Here is an 18,016-nt window from a genome sequence, read left to right as displayed (position 1 = left end):
TCTTTCTCTCCCTGGGCTGATAGTTTTTTGGTTGTCCGCAGGGGCTATTACTTGTGCAGTCCCACAAGGCACCATGTTCAGATGGGCCAGGCACTCGGCTTAGTGCTTAGTCTTGCAATTCTTAATACTTCCTGAGCAAGAAGCTCTGAATTTTTATTTTGCACTAGGCCGCGCAGACTGTGCAGATGGTCCTTGGTCAGTCTCCCTGGCTCCCAGCCCAGCGTTGGTCATATCGGCCATCCGACTAGATTTCGTTGAACGAAGGAATAAAGAAGCTAGACTTGCGCGCAATAATGAAAAGGTCTAGTTTTACACGGGCCGATAAAGTGCAATAACGAAACCCAAGCGAGGAAGTGCCCAGAAGCACCTGCTCTCCCGCCAGGCGCTCAAAACCCCACCCGCAGCCCCCGCGCCGCTTCAGACCGGTTCTAGCTGGATTCCTAAGGCAGCTCAATCGCCAAATAGAATTCCAGCCCTTCCTCCGGCCGCAGCCAATCCCCACAGTTCCTCGGGCTCCGAAACCGCTTCTGGCTCTGATTGGCCCACAGAGTTGGGGGCGGGCGGGCGGGTTTGGTGCCCACCCAGGGAAGGGGGTGGAGCAGGAGGTGGGCCCCCAGGCGGCGAAGCGGCCACTGCGCAGGCGTGGATGGAAACGGATACACAAACAAACAAAACCCACCACCCTGAGGCCTCTGGCTCTTCCCCGCCCACCTTTCCCGGGCTTCGGCTCTCCCACCTCCCAGTCGCCGGCTTTCCCCGCCCCCGTCAACGTCTGGGCACGTCCCCCTCGCGGCGCGGGCCACGCACGGCGGTGCACTTAACCTCTCCCGGTCCGGCGCGGCATTAGAGGCCCGGGCGGCGCGGGTGGTGCGCACTGCTGGTGGCGGGGAGCCGAGGCGGGAGCCCGGGCCTGCAGCCCCGCCGGGCGGAGGATGACTTGCTACCGAGGCTTCCTGCTGGGCAGCTGTCGGCGTGTGGCGGGCGGCCGGGCGGCGGTGCTGAGGGGGCCGGGCGCGGGAGGCCCCGCCGCGCGGCCGCGGCTCTGCGGTGACGGCGGCGGCCGGCGGCACCTGGGGCAGGGGCAGCCGCGCGAGCTGGCGGGCTGTGGCAGCCGCCCCGACGGCGGCTTCCGCCCGTCGCGGGTGGTGGTGGTGGCCAAAACCACCCGGTACGAGTTCGAGCAGCAGCGGTACCGTTACGCGGAGCTCTCCGAGGAGGACCTGAAGCAGCTGGTGGGTCCCGGCGGCACCCCCCCCTCCCTGTTGTGTGTGGGCTCGGCCCCCGTTCACACCCAGGCTCGGCCGCGGCTTTGTGGTGTGGCGAGAGCTCTCGGGACCACCTTTTTCCCCCCGGCGCCCTAGATGCTCTGCCTTCCCGGCTCGATGCCCTCCACTCCCTCTGGCTTCGCGCGTAGACCCCCCCCGCCCTCTGTGTGTGTCGAGAGAGAGAGAGAGAGAGAGAGTGAGGTAGAGGGTCACTGCTATTGCAGAGACCCCCCCCCAAGACGGGGGAGGAAGACTTGGATGGGGGTACAGGAGCTCCCAGTGGGAAGGGTTTGGGGATTCATTTGTGCCCTCGCCAGCACCACCCCCTATTCTCCCTTTTGGGAATAGCAACAACAGCCCCGAGAAAGGTGGGCGGGTGGCTGAGGTCTGGACGCTCTGGAAACAGCTCCCCAAGCCTTCCCCAAGAAGGGGCGCCGGGGCGTCGCTGCGGGGAGGTGGAAGAGAGGGCTAAGTTACGGCGGACACACCCCCTTTTACTCTGCAGGACTGTCAGGCCTGGGATACTCCGGAAAGCCGGTCTGGGTGAGCCTTTTCCGTGATGGAACGTGGTCGTCAGACAAGGTTCTAGCAGTTTGTTTTGCTAGAACAAAAAGCACACGTGTTTCGAGTTCAGGGGATAGCGAGGGAGAAAATTTGACTTTGAGTATATGCTATTAAGTAGAAAGGGCAAGATAGAGGGCAGGTAAACTTAATAATTATGAAATAAAAAGCCTACGTCCATAACATAGCAGTATTTCCACAATAGACTCTGTTTAGTACAGATATTAATATCTTTGCAAAAGTATATAAATCCATCTGAGAGAAAAACCGAGTATCTCTCTTCCCTCTCCTTTTGAGACTTCCCTCTCCTTTTGAGACTTCTGATCCCATGCTCCCTGCCCACCAACTTTAGGAAAAGGAGAGTGAAGATACTACCATGAACAATGTGCACCAAAGCTTTGGAATTACATGCCTATAACCAAATCTTGTAGGATTCTGTACAGAAGTAGACAGCCTGTTTTAAACTTCTGGTATGGTTTGTATTCTTCAGATTTGTTTGTAATGTTTTGTACAGGTATCAAAATCAAGTTGTAAATTATGTCTGCATAAGTACTGAATCTATTATTAGCATTAAACTTTTTTTTTAAGTTTTTTTTTTTTATTTATTTGACAGAGAGGTAGAGCCAGAGAGCACAAGCAGAGGGAATGGCAGAGGGAGAGGGAGAAGCAGACTCTGCACTGAGCAGGGAGCCTGATGCGGGGCTCCATCCCAGGCCCCTGGGATCATGACCTGAGCCGAAGGCAGATGAGCCTTTAACCATCTGAGCCACCCCATCTCCCCAGCATTAAACTTCTTGATTCTTTAACGAGTTAATTGAGGAGAGCCCCTGCTTTCGTTAGATGGAAGTGCTAGGTACAGGTTTTTCTCTCCTTTCCTTTGGTGTTTGAAGATGTAGCAATTTATAGAAAACAGTTGTGTCATTTAATAAGTAAATCAGTTTGTCAGTGTCAGTGAATTTGGGGGTGAGGCAGGGAATAATAATGTCAGAAGCAAGCACATTGTTTCTGTGTTGGGAAAGAGGTGTGTTCCTTGGATTGTACTCTCAATTTTGCAAGATCTTTTTAGAAATTGTCAAATATATGTATAAATATGTTCTTCATACAATTTTATGAAAACCTCTCAACAGTTTAAAATAGTACACTCTGTTGGCCTGTTTGGAGTGTGGGATTGGGTGTTAGGATCTTGGGGTCCTAGGCCCAGTTCTGTGTGGTTAACTTCCTAGGGGTCTTTTTAACTCCTGTGGGCCTCATGTGTGACACTGATACCTTTTCGTTGTACCATCAGGTTTTCAAACTTCTGCCTAGTTCAGTATGTGAAGTAGTAGGGTTGGACTAGATAGCCTCCAAGGCCTTTTTTAGTGCTGGCGTTTTGAAACTCTGGATAACTTTTCAAGGCATCAAGAAAGTAAGTGTGCTCTGAATTAGATTAACTCTGGGACCTCTGAACTAGATTGCCACTAATCAAAATTTTTAAAATGTAGGCAAATCAGTAAGTCTTTACAAATTGAACTACCTAGTGTACCCACTCTGAGTATCTAAAGAGAAATCTCTAATAGGTAAATATTTGTCTTTGGCTAGGTAATGCTGTTTGGGATAAGAAAACTTTGAGTTAAAACTTCTGTACTATAGTAATTGCAAGGCAGTGAAATAGTTGTTGTCATTTCAATTACATTTTATTGGATTATCTCCTTACTGATTTTTGTTTTACCATTTATATTAAAGCCAGTATTCAGAATGGAATAGCATTAGGTAGAGTCCAAGCCAAAGAATACTGAGCTGTGTAAAGTTGTTCTAAAATGGGATTCTGTGGTAGGACTGATAAGCTGGTTAATATTGTTTGCTATATTGCTGGGGTAAAAGATTCTAAGATACACGAATCATGTGAATTGGGAATAAAAGAAAGTGGCCGTGTGCTTACTTTGTGTCTTTGGCACCGTACCTCTTGTGTCTATAGTGTCATGGTAACCTGAAGTTTTAGATCAGAGCGTTCTTTTTTGTTGTGGAGGTGGTAGTTTTGTTGCAGAATAGATCTCTGTTAGGTTATTTGTTAAAATGCAAAAAGAAGATGAAGGATGGAGTGTCAGTGTAATTTATACCCTCAACCCTCATGGTTTTCTCATTTTGTAGAAGCTTAAACAAGTGGAGGAAATACTTCTTAGTTGTTAAAGCATGTACAGAGTAGGTTTCTATCTTTCGAAGTCGGTCAAAGTCTGACTTCCAATGACTCTTTCATATTGGTTACATTGCTTTATTTTTAAATCTTGCAATGATGTTTCCTGTGAATTTCTAGGAAGGTACCTTCGTAGGTACCTTACCTCTACTGGCTCATTACCTTGCAGGGCTAATTAAACTGTTATTACGATTTACCTACATCATAAGAGATGCAGCTGTTGGCAGATGTGGGATTTTTATTAATAAGGTCCATGGCACTCAACAAATCAGATCTTTAGGCGAATCAAAGCTGATTGGAAAGGGTTTTGACATTGTCAACATGCCTTTTTGGCCAAAGAGTAGGTTTTATTTAAAACTATTTTGGTATATACCAAACAAGACATGAACTGTTTCCATTCTTCTCTCCCTCTACCCCAACCCCAGAAGCAACCTTCTTTAATGGTTGCCATTTTTAGTTTTTTTTTTTTTAATTATCTTTATAATGGGATAGAATAATTTCATTTAGCAGTCTATTACTGGATTAAATTATTCCTAATTATTGCCTTCTTAGCATATTTAAGAGATGTAGCACCTTGAATTTTGTTTCCCTTACCTTGTATCCTGAAAATGATGGTGTAGCTTAGGTTATAGTTCTTGGGCAGATACTTTTGCCACTGGTGTGCAATGAGTGTAGTGTTCATGAGTATTTATCAAATTAATATCTGGAGTACTTCCAGGGCCTTCTAACAGTCTCACTCCTTTCACATCTTTCAGATACAGGCACCAGAGTGGTCTATCTAAAGTGAACATCTGGCCATTTTATTCCTCTGCTTAGAACTTCTCAAAAGCTCCCTCCCCATAACCTGTAGAATCACCTAGAAAATTTGTTAAAATGAGGATGCCTAAACTTTAGCACCCCAAGATTCTGATTCAGTTTGTGGAGACTCCAGACTCTGCCTTTCTGAACCACACCCTTAAGTTTGCTAGCTCTGTCCAGAGATCAGCATTTTTAACAAGCTCTCCAGGTTTGCAAGTGGTCCCCAGATCACACTTTGAAAAACACTGCTGTATGGGAACCTTTATGATCCTTACTTAGTATGCCAAACAAGGCCCTTCATGAACTGGCTCCTGTCTACCTCTTGAGCTTCATTTCTGATCAATTTTTGTCTTGAGCTTCGTTTTCCATTAATTCCAAACTGCTTTTATTTTCATTAGGTGGTGTGCTGATTTAATTTTATTTATTTACGGATCAGTAGTGCATTTTAAATGGTTCAAAATGTAAAAGATACAGAAGGGTGTGCAGTGAAAAGTCTTTCTCTTATTCTTGTCACTGGGCACACAGTTTTTGTCCCTGGAAGTAGCCAGTGTTAGCAGTTTCTTGTTTTTCCTTCCAGAAATAATCTATACATACAAATCAGCCCAGTGAAATATTTTTCTTTGTCCCATCCCTTTTTACTTAGTGATAACATACTATTTAAGCTATTCTGCACCTTGTTCTTTCTTTTTTTTTTTTTTTAAAGATTTTATTTATTTATTTGAGAGAGAGAATGAGAGACAGAAAGGTCAGAGGGAGAAGCAGACTCCCTGCCGAGCAGGGAGCCCGATGCGGGACTCGATCCCGGGACTCCAGGATCATGACCTGAGCCGAAGGCAGTCGCTTAACCAACTGAGCCACCCAGGTGCCCCACCTTGTTCTTTCTTTAAAATAGTATGTATAGTATTCCAGTGTGTGCATGTCTTAATTTATTAGAATACAGTCTATAATGAATGACAGTTGTGTTAATTTGTGTGTGAATCAAGCTTGAAGATAAATACCTAAAGGTAGAATTGCTGAGTCAAAAGGCATGTGCATTTGAATTGCTTCCCTTAGAGGCTGTACCAATGTATATCTTCACCAGCAATGGATGAAAGGTGCTCCCCCCCATAAGCAATTTATCACATTTTGGGGGTCTAACCAAGCTGGTAGGTGAAAAATGGTATTTCGGGGTGGTTTGATTTGCATCTGCAGCCCCTTTTGCTTTGAAAGTTCCTCCTTCCTCTAGCCAATTCCTAGCCTTCCTTTGAGGTCAAGTTCCAAATATTATTTCCACAGGAAGCCTTCCTGGTAACCTTGCTGTGCCTCTCTCTGGCTACCAGGGTTGTGTTAGGTGTTCTACACTGTATCTTCCTAATACTTACATATTTGAGCTTTCCACCTTGGAGTATAATCTGATTATTTTCTTCTCTAGACTTGAGGGCAAGGACCTCATCTTATTCATCATCCTCTCTACCTTCCCATCCCTGCCAAAGGTTTCTGACTTTTTAAAAATCAGTTTTAGTTCTTTTCTCCTGGAGGCTTCCAGTCCAGAGCCTTATTTCCAGCTATCATTCTTCCAAAAGATTTTAGCTGTTGAAAGCTTAAGGTTGAGGTTACCAACATGAGTTCCCCAAAAGAGTTTCATGGTTAAATATGTTTGAGAAACATAAACCTAAACAAAACAGGATTTTTATTTGACCGTGGGATTTGGGGGGGGGGGGCGGGGAGCAGAAAAACATGTCAAATTTTGTTTGGAAACAAACAAAATAGAGGAAAATAGAGGCTTATGGTATACTCCCTTCCATAAATATTTGCAGTTAAATAGACTCCTGAAGATGTAAAAGGGTTGAATATTACAGTAGCTGAAATTCTACCATTAACATAATCATTGACCGATGTGCTTTAGAGCCCTGATTTTCGGCCTTCAGGGTTACCTGGGGGAGTTTTAGAAATTATATGGCCCACAATGAGATTGTAAATAACATAATTTCTTACTGTGATCACTTTTGCTATATTTTTAATTACATGAATTTTGTTTTGAGTAAAGTATTGGTGCACATTAATATCTTCTCAGCTAGTAAAGTGTAAGTTACTTTATTTTTCACTATCAGTAATCTTTGTTAATATGTAACAGAAATGTATATTTCAGAATATCAGCAAGTGTGTGGGTTATTTCTTGCCTTAGCAAAGTTCATTGTATATGATGTGGATTGTGCAGGAAATTCGACCAACCTCTGTAAGACATTTGCATTCAAGGAGAGGTTAGCTGATTGGCTCTCCTTCCTAACTGAAAGTTGGTAGAATTAGGGCATAGGAACAGAATAGTTCTTGGCCTGTGTAACTTAATCATTAAAATTGAGCCTTAGTGCCCTAATGAGTATTTACAGTTCTCAAGCAGGAGTGAGATATATAGCTAATATAGGAATGTTAGGAGTCTGTGGTGGGCAAGTCCTGGATTAAGAGCAGGAGATAGGAGTTTTGATCCTGGCACCAGTCTATTAGCTTTATAAACTTAAGCAAGTAACCTAACCTCTATTTATCAGCCTCTGACTTTGAAATAGGTATAATAATGTCTGCTTTTCCTTGCTTACATGATTTTTTAGCTTTACATAATTTTTTAATCTATAATTTACATAATTTAAAGCAGCATAATTCTAATTTTTCAGCCACAATAATGGTCATTATGTAAATGCCACTATTATTTATTAAATTATGTACCTAAAATGGTACTGCTTTGGTTACTTCAAAGTAGGTTCCTTTATAAAATAGACTGCTAAAAGAACTGAAGATTTGTTGAATTTAACTCTTGCTTATGTAGTTTTTGTTGTTGTTTTTAAGCCAATCTCTTGGAGGAAGTGACAGTTCTGAATTTTTTAACTTTCTTTTAAGAAGTATTTTTGTAGTGGAGAAAATAATAATAAAAACTATGATCTTTAAAAATACAAGCATACAGTGTCACTGTTGCCAACATCCGTGAACTTTGTTGGTTAACTTAATTTGTTTAAAGTGTCACTTTTGAATATCTATTCGTCAACCCATTCATTGAGCACTTGCTAAGTGGGCATCCTGCTAGGTTCTGGGGAACCACAGGTGAATAAAAAGAGTTCCCAAATGTTTGGGGAAAATATATTAAATTGTGTTATAACTGTTTATAAGTGGTCCATGGGAATACAGAGAAGGGAGAGAATATTTTTGGGGAAGGGCAAGAATGAAAGGGGAAAAGACCTTTGAATTTTTTCAACTTTTAAGTAGACTTTCTAGTGATCTTTTTGAAGTTTAGACTTTCAGTTATGAAATATTTTTACCATATTGAAAACTTTCAGAATAGACACCTATATCTCCAACTACTGGGCCTTAATAGATATTAATATTTTGCCACATTTGCTTGAAATATTTTTAAAGGAATTGTTATAACTAAAGCCCTATCCTTCCACCTTTTCTCCCTCCCTGTGTCCCTAGAGGTAACCACTAGCCTGCAGCTGTTATAGATGTGTGTGTGTGTGTATTTATATATATATGTATATATGTGTATATATATATAAAATCTTTCTCATGCTTATGTTATACATTAATATGACCATGTCCATACAAAGTATACTGTTGTTTTGTGTGTCTTAAAAAAGTTACATCAATTATATATTCATTAGATTGTGCGCTTGTTCTTTAGAAACTTGCTTTCCTTAATATTGGTTTTGAAACTTATTTGATATGTGTTAATTCACTTTAAGTGCTGTCTAGTATTACATTGTTTGGATAATTAGGTTGTTTCCAGTTTTTTAATTAAGAAAATGCAATTAGAAGTACAAATAATATTTCTGTAAGCATTGAACAGCTCCCTGATTCCCCATGTTCTCATTGGCACTTGGTATAGACACTTACATTTTTGCCAGTGTGATGAGCGTGAAATGATATCTTTTAAGTTCAGGATATTTTAATATTGAAGAATAAGGAAGAATTTATATGTGAATGGGAGAGACTAGTACTGGCAAGATAGGGGGAAGTTAATCTTTTTACCAACAAAAAGAACTTAAATGTTTTTGACTGTAATCTACAGAAAAATGTGTCCTCCACATTCATGCTGCCACCGCTTGACTTCTGGACGACATCAACTCTTATCTGGTCTCATGCAATAGCCTGCTCCCAGGACTGCTAACTACTTCCTTCAGTATTTATTTCCCATTTTGCCAACCTAACCACCACCACGTAATGAATGTGTTTGTGTTTTTGATTAAAGTACGGTTTTAAATCTTTGAGGTCTTGTTATTTTCAGAGGGATAGCTAGAAATTCTTACCAGTCTTTGAATATAAAAGAAAACTTTAAAAACTCTACAAGCCAGTTGAATAGTGATTTAAGACTTTCTAATTGATGCTTTTACTAAGTGATTTTATAAAATCACTAACTTATAAAAGTTTTATAAAATGCCTAGTTTAGCCAGTCCATGTTAATGAAGCTTATTAGCCCAGCCATCTAGATCTTTAAAGAAAATAATTAATATAAGAACTTGTATTCTCTAAATAAATGTATTGAACATGAGTTATAAGAGAATTAGTTCACAAGAAGCATTTAAGTGGGAATAGAATTTATGAAATGACATTTCTGCCCCAATATATTAAGTATTCTGACGCTAAATGAATTTTGTATTTAGGTTTGGAAATTTAGGAATTTTAGTGTTGCTAGCAAAACTTACTAAATCATGGAAAACTTGGAAGTTTTTTGTTAGTGCTCCAAAATTATTTTCTCCACAAATTCAAACCCCCTTCACCATCTCAAAGCACAGTTTCCTAACCCTCAACTGCTGAGTAATCTTAATTTTCTGGAGTTTGCTGAGAGCCAGGAAGTGAGCACAAAAGCTTCTGAACCACCAGACTAGAATTTACAGTTATCATACATAAAGGTTTACGTCCTGTATTCCTGGATACATGTTCTGTATTGTCCAAACCACAAATTAGAACATAAGATAAAAATCTGGGCAGGAAATTGAGGACCAGCTACCCTTAAGTTTTATTTATAGCAGGTTAGAAGCAGTACATTTGATGAAACTATTCTAATAGACTTCTTATACATTTGAGTTAGTTCTCATTGTCCTTGGCAGTTTTCAGTGCCCCATTATTTGATTGAGCTCAACTAATGTTTAAACTAATACAGTAGTAGGCACTCAAATATTTGAACGAATGAATTTAATTTTTTAGAGCTCAATTTCTAGCTACATATTCACTCTTGAAATGGGCTCATGAGAGGTAATTACTGTAACAAAATAATACACCACAGTAACTAATCTGTTAGAAAAGTCAGGAGTTTGATACTGAGTATTTTAGTTTGAGATTCCTGTTGATATCCAGAGAAAGATGTCAGATACATTGGTGGTTACATTTATTTGTATATAAAGAGAGGCTAGGGTTAGCAGTTGGGAGTCCTCTGCATACAGCTCTCGCACGGAAAGCCTTGAAGCTAGAGATCCCCAGGGAGAGAGTAGAGATGAAGAGCATTGTGGTCCATGTTTACTGAGAGATGGTTAGTACAGTTTTAGTTAATTTGTAATTGGCTAATGGTAGTGTAATCTGAATGTTAATGCTATGTTCATTTATATTCAGAAATTCTAGTCTTAAAATAGTTTTTCAAACCTGTTGTATGTTGACTTTTTTAAATTAAATGAAGGATTATCTAATTATGATCTTGGTCACTGCTTTCCTTTAAAAAATATTTTTGATGTTGGTATGATCTGTCTAAATATGAAGCTTATGCCTAGATGTCAAAGTGTTGTACAGATGATCTGATCTAGTGTATTTTTGTGAGTTAACATCTATGTATTAATTATCAAATAGCCAAATGTGTCTTCACCTCCCCTTTTGAGGAACAAACATTTCCCTTTAGATTATAGAGTGAGGACAAAACTATTTTAAAACTCTTAACCCTATATTCATAAACAAAAGACTGGAAAGGTAGATATCAAAATATTAACATAAACTGTCCTGGGACAATAAGATTATATGTATTTTAAATTTTCTTTATATATGTATCTTCCATGTCTTGCTACTTTTATAAAATTTTTAATATGTAAAATACATATTAAGGATGCTATCTAAAATTTGGTTTTACTTTATAATTCAGTAATAATCTAAAACAAAAGAATATGTTTAAGATTGTATTTTGGACAGGTACTTGAAAAACTGATATTGTGTCATCAAGAGGTAGGGTATAAGGGAAGTTGGAGAAGGAAAGAAATAACATACTTTTTAATTCTCACATTCACTCTACTGGACAAATTTCCTAGTTGATTAAATGGATATGCATTGAGGATATGTCTGAACTTCTCTCTCAACATTTTACTTTATGGATTATTTCGAAGACATGTAATTTAAAAGGAGAATTATTAATGGTAAAGTAGTGACATTGTAAAATTGTCCTCCAGTGGACTAGGAAAGATAATTCTTGAAGGATATATGTCTTTATATCTAAAAGTTATCCAATTTCAGGGAGCTAACCCGGCCTTTGTTTGGATTGCGTGGGGTAAATTCCAAATAGAGTTCATAAATCTGAACAGAAGAGAGCTGCAAATCCAAGTGGAACAAAGGTCATCTAACTGCTTTCTAAAATACTAGTTTGTCTTTGGTCTTCAAGTAGCCACATGCAATGTGTTAAAAATCCATTAAAAAACCCTCAAATTGAAAAATAAGCAAATTTTGAGATCCTGTTAACTACATGATTCAGGAAACTTAATGCTGTATTTGGTATTGAAACCAAATTATGATTTTCTGAAATCAGTCTTTCTAGTTCAGTTTAAACTTGTAGTCATAAAGATGTGCCTTAACCCATTATATTTTTTATAGGGTTTTTTTAAAGAGATATGTTATAATGTGTAATATATGTCATGTAATGAGACAGAATTTGTTTTATCTTGATACAGCTTGCATTGAAAGGCTCTAGCTACAGTGGACTACTTGAACGACATCATATTCACACCAAAAATGTAGAGCATATTCTAGATAGTTTACGGTAAGTTAATGGGATTGGATCTTTGATGGGCTTTTGTATTCAGGACTTCCAGTTTTTATTTTTACTAGCAGGTGATCCTGAGATTTTTAGTAAAGATTGCCATTATAAAATCATTTTCAGAAAATTATATCTTGGTTAATGGAGTTGATATTATAGTGTTTCTAAGGAAATTTTTTTTTTAAAGATTTTATTTATTTATTTGAGAGAGAGAGAATGAGAGACAGCACGAGAGGGAGGAGGGCAGAGGGAGAAGCAGACCCCCTGCTGAGCAGGGAGCCCGATGTGGGACTCTATCCCGGGACTCCAGGATCATGACCTGAGCCAAAGGCAGTCGCTTAACCAACTGAGCCACCCAGGTGCCCTCTAAGGAAATTTTTATTGTACTCTGAAAATTTCACACATTTTCAGTTAATATTTGGTCTGAGAAGTGCCTTTTCTACAGAGATAATTCTGTATACATTAGGCTTCAACTGTATGTGTAATATTTTATTAAATACTGGATTTTATGGGTGTTCATTAAAATATTCTTTGAATGTCTAAAAATTATCACAGGAACTTCTGTTAATTCTATTAATGCAGTCAGTGAATAAGTTTATATGTATATAAGAGAATCCGTGTGAGAACATGCAAAGGAGAAAGTATTTTAGTCACTGTTTCAGTGTCTGACACTGAATGAATATTTGTTGGATTTAAAATAATGACTGTTTGCTTTTATAATTAAAAAGTGTCTTGAGATGTTACACTTCTTGACCATTTTTGTATTAGTGAATTTTAGCATCAGAGGAATAGAGAAAATGAAATGAAATTCTAATCTATTGATACTGCTATTTGTCAGGGGCAAAACCAAGATGTTTTTGAAGCATGTAGAGATTTCGGATAGTCATTAACTTTTAGTTTATTCATATGCCTCCTGACCATAGTAAATTGGCTATTGTAATTGAATAAATGAAAATGAAGTTAACCTTGCAAAACTAAACATAAATTTGTTTATAAAACAAGTTTGGTTATTTTACATCATTGGAGTAACCTGCCTCAAAACATCCTTCATGTTACTAGTGGACATTTTATATAACTTTTACTTTTTTATCTTAGGAATGAGGGCATTGAGGTTCGTCTAGTAAAGAGGAGAGAATATGATGAAGAGATTGTTCGATGGGCAGACGCTGTCATAGCTGCAGGAGGTAATAGTTTTACAGAGGTAAAGATGTTGGAATACGGAAATGCTCTTTACTATCATTTCCAGATACCTGTGGTCTAGCTGTAATGAAGCCTTCAGAATCCTACCACAAGATGCATTGTGGGATTTTTAGGATAAGATTTAAAATATCTGCTATATATAACATTTCACTTTTTTAGTGAATGATGTTATTTGTGAGGTTCTATGTCTATTTCTGTTTGTATATTTAAGGTGTGCATTTGACTTCAAATATTCAAAAGATGAGTTGTAACTGTATTTTGATTTAGTTATGCCAGTCTTAAAAAAAAAAGTTGAAATTGTTTAAGAGTTCAGTGAGATTAGCTAAGTTCCATCCCACTCTGGCTCCAATATACTTACAGCTATCTTTCCTGAGCTTTATTATTAGGTAAGTGGACATTGTTGTCAAAGCTTTAAATTGATAGCATTTGTTAGAAAAATCTGCACTGGACACTTTTTTGGATGTATTCTCATTAAAATAATGTATGAATTTGGACTGATGTTATGACAGAAGGAAAGAGATTTGGTTAGTAGAATGATAGGATTAGAACAGTGGTTCCCAGCTGGGGGGCTACTACGGGCATCTAACAGGTAGAGGTCATGGATACTGCTGAACATCCTGTAATGCACGGGACAGCCCCCCCCCCAGCCCCGGCACCCCCCAACAAAGAATTACCCGGCCTGAAATGTCGGTCTTGCCACTGTTGAGAAATCCTGGATTAGGGATAGTGGGTAGAAAGGAAGTGGAATAGACTGGTGGTCAGCAGGATGGAGTAGGAGTGTGATTGTTAAAACAAAAGGACTTGTGTTCAAAATGATGTTAAAAACTAGTTTTGTAACAAATCTGGTTATGTCTTATGTCCTTTAGGTGATGGCACGATGCTCCTGGCAGCAAGTAAGGTCTTAGATAGACTTAAACCAGTTATTGGAGTAAACACTGATCCAGAACGGTAAGGAAAAACATGTTCTTTTTGTTTGGTATGTGTGTGCTATACATACAGTTATTCTTTGCTTTGCATAATATCTATTTCTGATAAGTCTCAAATTTGGGGAGCTCCATATTTTCTCCACCGTAGTCACACTGCTGTGCTCTGTTGCTGCAGGGCATTTACTGTGGTGCATGATGTTTAAGTGGAAGGATCATTGCTCCTGGTTACCATGAATGTTAGAACTGTGTTCCAGAAACATTTTAGAGATGCAATTGAGGCATGTACAATTCGTTTCTACTTTCAGTAGAATTTTCTTCTATGTGGTGGTTTTCAAGGACCTAGCTTTCATGTATATATAGCTCAGGCGTGAGAAATAGATACGTGTTTTAGCTACCATTGGTGGTAGAAAATTATGATATGGGATTGACGAGTCTTCACATTGGACTTCCTAGGTAGTCTGGGAGTAGTACCTTTTGGCAGAATAGACCTGAGCCCTTGACCTAGTTGGGTACTGGTGACCTTTTGTATTGCCAAAGAGGCATGAGTTAATGCCCCGTCTTCTGTCCTTCCTTATGTCTCTCATCTACATTCCTGGTTATGCCTCTGCTGATTTTCTGGGTGACTTCATTGACTTAATGAAGAGACCAAACCCTGTCATCACTTCTTTTTTTCTTTCTTCAGCTTCACTGACGTTTAGCATCATTCTGTTCCAGCCACCCGTGGCCATGAGCATACCTGGACTTTATGATCATCTAGAATTGCCCCATCTCTCAAATCTTAATTCCACTCTGACCACAGCCTCCTACCTTTAACCACAGTTTTATTTCCTCAATCCTGCTAAATCTGCCCTTTGGTTTTCAGTGTGTTGAACCCCTCTATTTTCTTAATTTTCCCTCACTTCCTTCACATTCTTGACAAACTTAATTTTCTTTCTTTTTTTCTTTCCTTCTTTTTTTTCTTCCTTCCTTCCTTTCCTTCCTTCCTTTCCTTCCTTTCTTTCCTTCCTCCCTCCCCTCCCCTCCCCACCCCTCCCCTCCCCTTCACTCCCCCCTTTAGAGAGGGAGTGCACATGTGAGGAGGGGGAGAGGGAGAGACAGCCTCCATGCCTAGTGCAGAGCCCATGCGGGGCTCCATCTCACAACTGAGCCAAATCAAGAATTGGTTGCTTAACCAACTGAGCCACCCAGGTGCCCCTCTTGACAAATTTCTTAAACATTTTGTACCACTGTCTTTCTGCTCAATCCTACATCAGTCTATCATCCTTTTTATTCCTTCATCAGCACTGCTGAGGCCATCTGGGGGGAAAAAAATAGAAACTTAAGCTTGGTGGCTTGTTTGGGCCCAAATTTACTTCCAGTTTGTCATTTCTAGCACTTAGAACTAGATCCTCAGAGTTGTTAAAAAAAACTTTCTGTGTGGCTCAGGTCTTCGTTTTTTTTTTTTTTTTTTTTTAAGATTTTATTTATTTATTTGACAGAGACAGCAAGAGAGGGAACACAAGCAGGGGGAGAGGGAGAAGCAGGCTTCCCATGGGGCTCAAGCCCAGGACCCTGGGATCATGACCTGAGCCGAAGGCAGACACTTAACAACTGAGCCACCCAGGCACCCCAGGCTCAGGTCTTCCTCTCTCTTCTGTATTCTCTGCACTAGCTACTTCAAGGTTATTTTAACTTCTGTATGCTCCTTGCTTTCCTTACCCTTCCTCCTTCAGCATTTGCCTTCTCTTACCTCATAAAGGAAATGGAAATCATTGGACTTTGCAACTTTTCCCTGGCTTTGAAACAAAATTTTGTTCTGTTATTTGTTCCCTTTCTTCCCCTCTCTCCAACATGCTTCCTTTGAGGCTATAAACTTGTTCAGGACTATCCTCTTTTAAGAAAATTTAATAAATCCTTTACCCTGTGTCTCTCTCTTGGCTGTTACTCTTTTTCTTCATCTCTACCCCCAAGCTTGGGATCTCCACTTCCTTAAATTACTGTTTTGCCATCTTTGCTGTCTTTTCTGGATTTCCTCCAACTGGTTCATTGACATTCTTTTTGCCTTACCAGTAATGTCCTGGTTACTGAACTTACTGAACATTTCAGTCCTTGTCTTACTTGATTTCTGGGAAATTTTTGCTCCTTGGTTGCATCTGTACTTCTTTGCCATTTATGACATTCCCCCCACCCCCGACCTTCTTCCTATTCTGGTGGCTACTTGTCTCTTTTGAAGGATGTTATATTAAGTCACTGCTTAAATAATGGTGTTTTCACATATTATCTTCTGGGCCATCTTTCTCTAACTTTTCTCTCTCTAACTTGTTATACTGTCTTCAGTATTAATTAATTAATATTAATATTAATATCTGTAGTTGAACTTAAATCCTGGTGACTCCAAAATATTTATAGCCAACATTGATCTTGCTTCCACTCTTATCCTTATTTGCATTCTCTTCCCACTGCAGCCAGTCATCATTTTATGAAAGTTTGATAACATGTGACTTCTCTGCTCAGAATTTTATGGTGACTCCCCATCTAACCCAGGATAAAATCTAATTCTTTACTCTGACTAGGGGGACCAGTGCACCCTGGTTTGCCAGGGACTTTCCTAGTTTTAGCATTGAAAGTTTCATATCCTGGGAAAATTGTCAGTCCCAACCAGACTGGGACAGTTGGTCACCTTAACAATGATATACAAGACACTACATTTTCTGGTCCCTGACTATTCGGTGTTCTTTTCTCCTGTTATTTTTCTCTTCATGCTATTCTAGCCATACTGTCCTAAGTATCCAGTGGCATTAAAAATGTAACCTGTCTGGCTGGCTCAGTCTTAGAGCATGGGACTCTTAATCTTAGGGTCATGAGTTTAATTAAAGTCCTACGTTGGGCATGGAGCCTACTTAAAAAAAAAAAAGGCAACATGTCTACAAATGAACCTGTTTCCTTTCCCTTCCTCTACCGTACTTGATGAATGGAATCATAATCTGTGCTGAAGCTGGGACCACTTGCCCCTCACCCCTTTTATCACATTGGTCTATGGCTCTAGCGCTAAGTTCTTGGGATCTTACCTTTGAGTCCATCTCTTGCCATCCTCACTGCTACCGAACATAGGCCTTTATAATTTGTTGTTTAAATTACTGTAATAACTTCCAGTCTTGCTCGTTCCAATCCACCCATTACACTTTATCTTCATGGTCTTTCCAAAGTACAAATCTGATGGTATCTACTTCTAAATTAAAATCTTTTAGGGTTCCATGACCTTCAGAATACATTGCCAATTCCTTAGTATAATAGTATGATCTTTCACCATCTGTTGCCTATTTGCTTTTTAAGTTTCACTGATCCTCATTTACTCGTAGGCACTATACTTTCTTCAGTTAAGAAAAAATTACTGAAGTCCCTCTAGGAACAGCTAGGATTCTTCTTAAGGCTGTTTTTTGGTTTTCTTGGTTTTTTTTTTTTTTGAATTGCATTTTTTGCCCAGTTTTGTTGAGCTATAACTGACATACAGACTGCATAAATTGAAGGTGTACTGCATAATAACTTACACCTGATGTGAAATAACCACAGTAAACTTAGTTAACATTTATCCTCTTATAGAGATATGAAAAAAAAAAGTGTTTTTGTTTTTTTTTTTTGTGATGAGAGCTCTTAGGATCTACTCTTAATAACTCAAATATACAGAAGTATTAACTACAGTCCTTCTGTTGAATTGTTACAACCCAGTGTTGGAAGTTTTTAGCTTTGACCACCTTCACTCAATTCCTCCACCACCCACTCTGATGGCTGTCCTTAAGAGCAAATGTCAGGAATGAGCATCTGCTAATACCATGGGTGGAGGCTTTTCCTCTGGTGAGGAGGTTTGTTGATACTTAAAACAGTAGGATATGAAAGAATAAGGGAAAGAGTTCTCCAGAAGGTGCATATCATTTTCATGCCTTAACACATGCTTTTGCCTACAGTGCCCTTATACCACTTACTCAGTTGTGTAGTTGTGTAAATTGTTCATTGAAGACTGGTGCCTCTCCTGGGCTCTGACTGTAATTTTCTGTAGAGCATATTTTCTGCTTGGTTGTTGTCTCTTCCATTAGACTATAAATTTCTATGAAGTATAAAATCCTATAAAGTATAGGATTGTATTTTAACT

General features: G+C 39.5%; 1 protein-coding gene across 3 annotated transcripts in view; it reads left to right on the top strand.

Annotated features, from left to right (window-relative positions):
• The first annotated feature begins 646 nt into the window (after positions 1 to 646).
• NADK2 (NAD kinase 2, mitochondrial) overlaps positions 647 to 18,016 on the top strand; it is a 41,064-nt gene continuing 23,694 nt past the window's right edge. For 2 of the 3 annotated variants that reach the window (XM_081826003.1, XM_081826001.1), the window contains exons 1-4: positions 647 to 1,232; positions 11,679 to 11,767; positions 12,860 to 12,948; positions 13,831 to 13,912. In XM_081826003.1, the coding sequence (XP_081682129.1) occupies positions 933 to 1,232; positions 11,679 to 11,767; positions 12,860 to 12,948; positions 13,831 to 13,912 (560 nt within the window). In that variant the 5' untranslated portion in view covers positions 647 to 932. The remainder of the gene's footprint in view (positions 1,233 to 11,678; positions 11,768 to 12,859; positions 12,949 to 13,830; positions 13,913 to 18,016) is intronic. The other variant, XM_081826002.1, reaches the window with a different exon arrangement.

This window comes from Leptonychotes weddellii, chromosome 7, assembly GCF_054177405.1.
Source record: "Leptonychotes weddellii isolate Sample4059 chromosome 7, ASM5417740v2, whole genome shotgun sequence".
Classification (NCBI taxonomy): Eukaryota; Metazoa; Chordata; class Mammalia; order Carnivora; family Phocidae; genus Leptonychotes; species Leptonychotes weddellii.
Note: the sequence above shows the minus strand (reverse complement) of the source record. Positions and strands in the feature narration are given on the sequence as shown.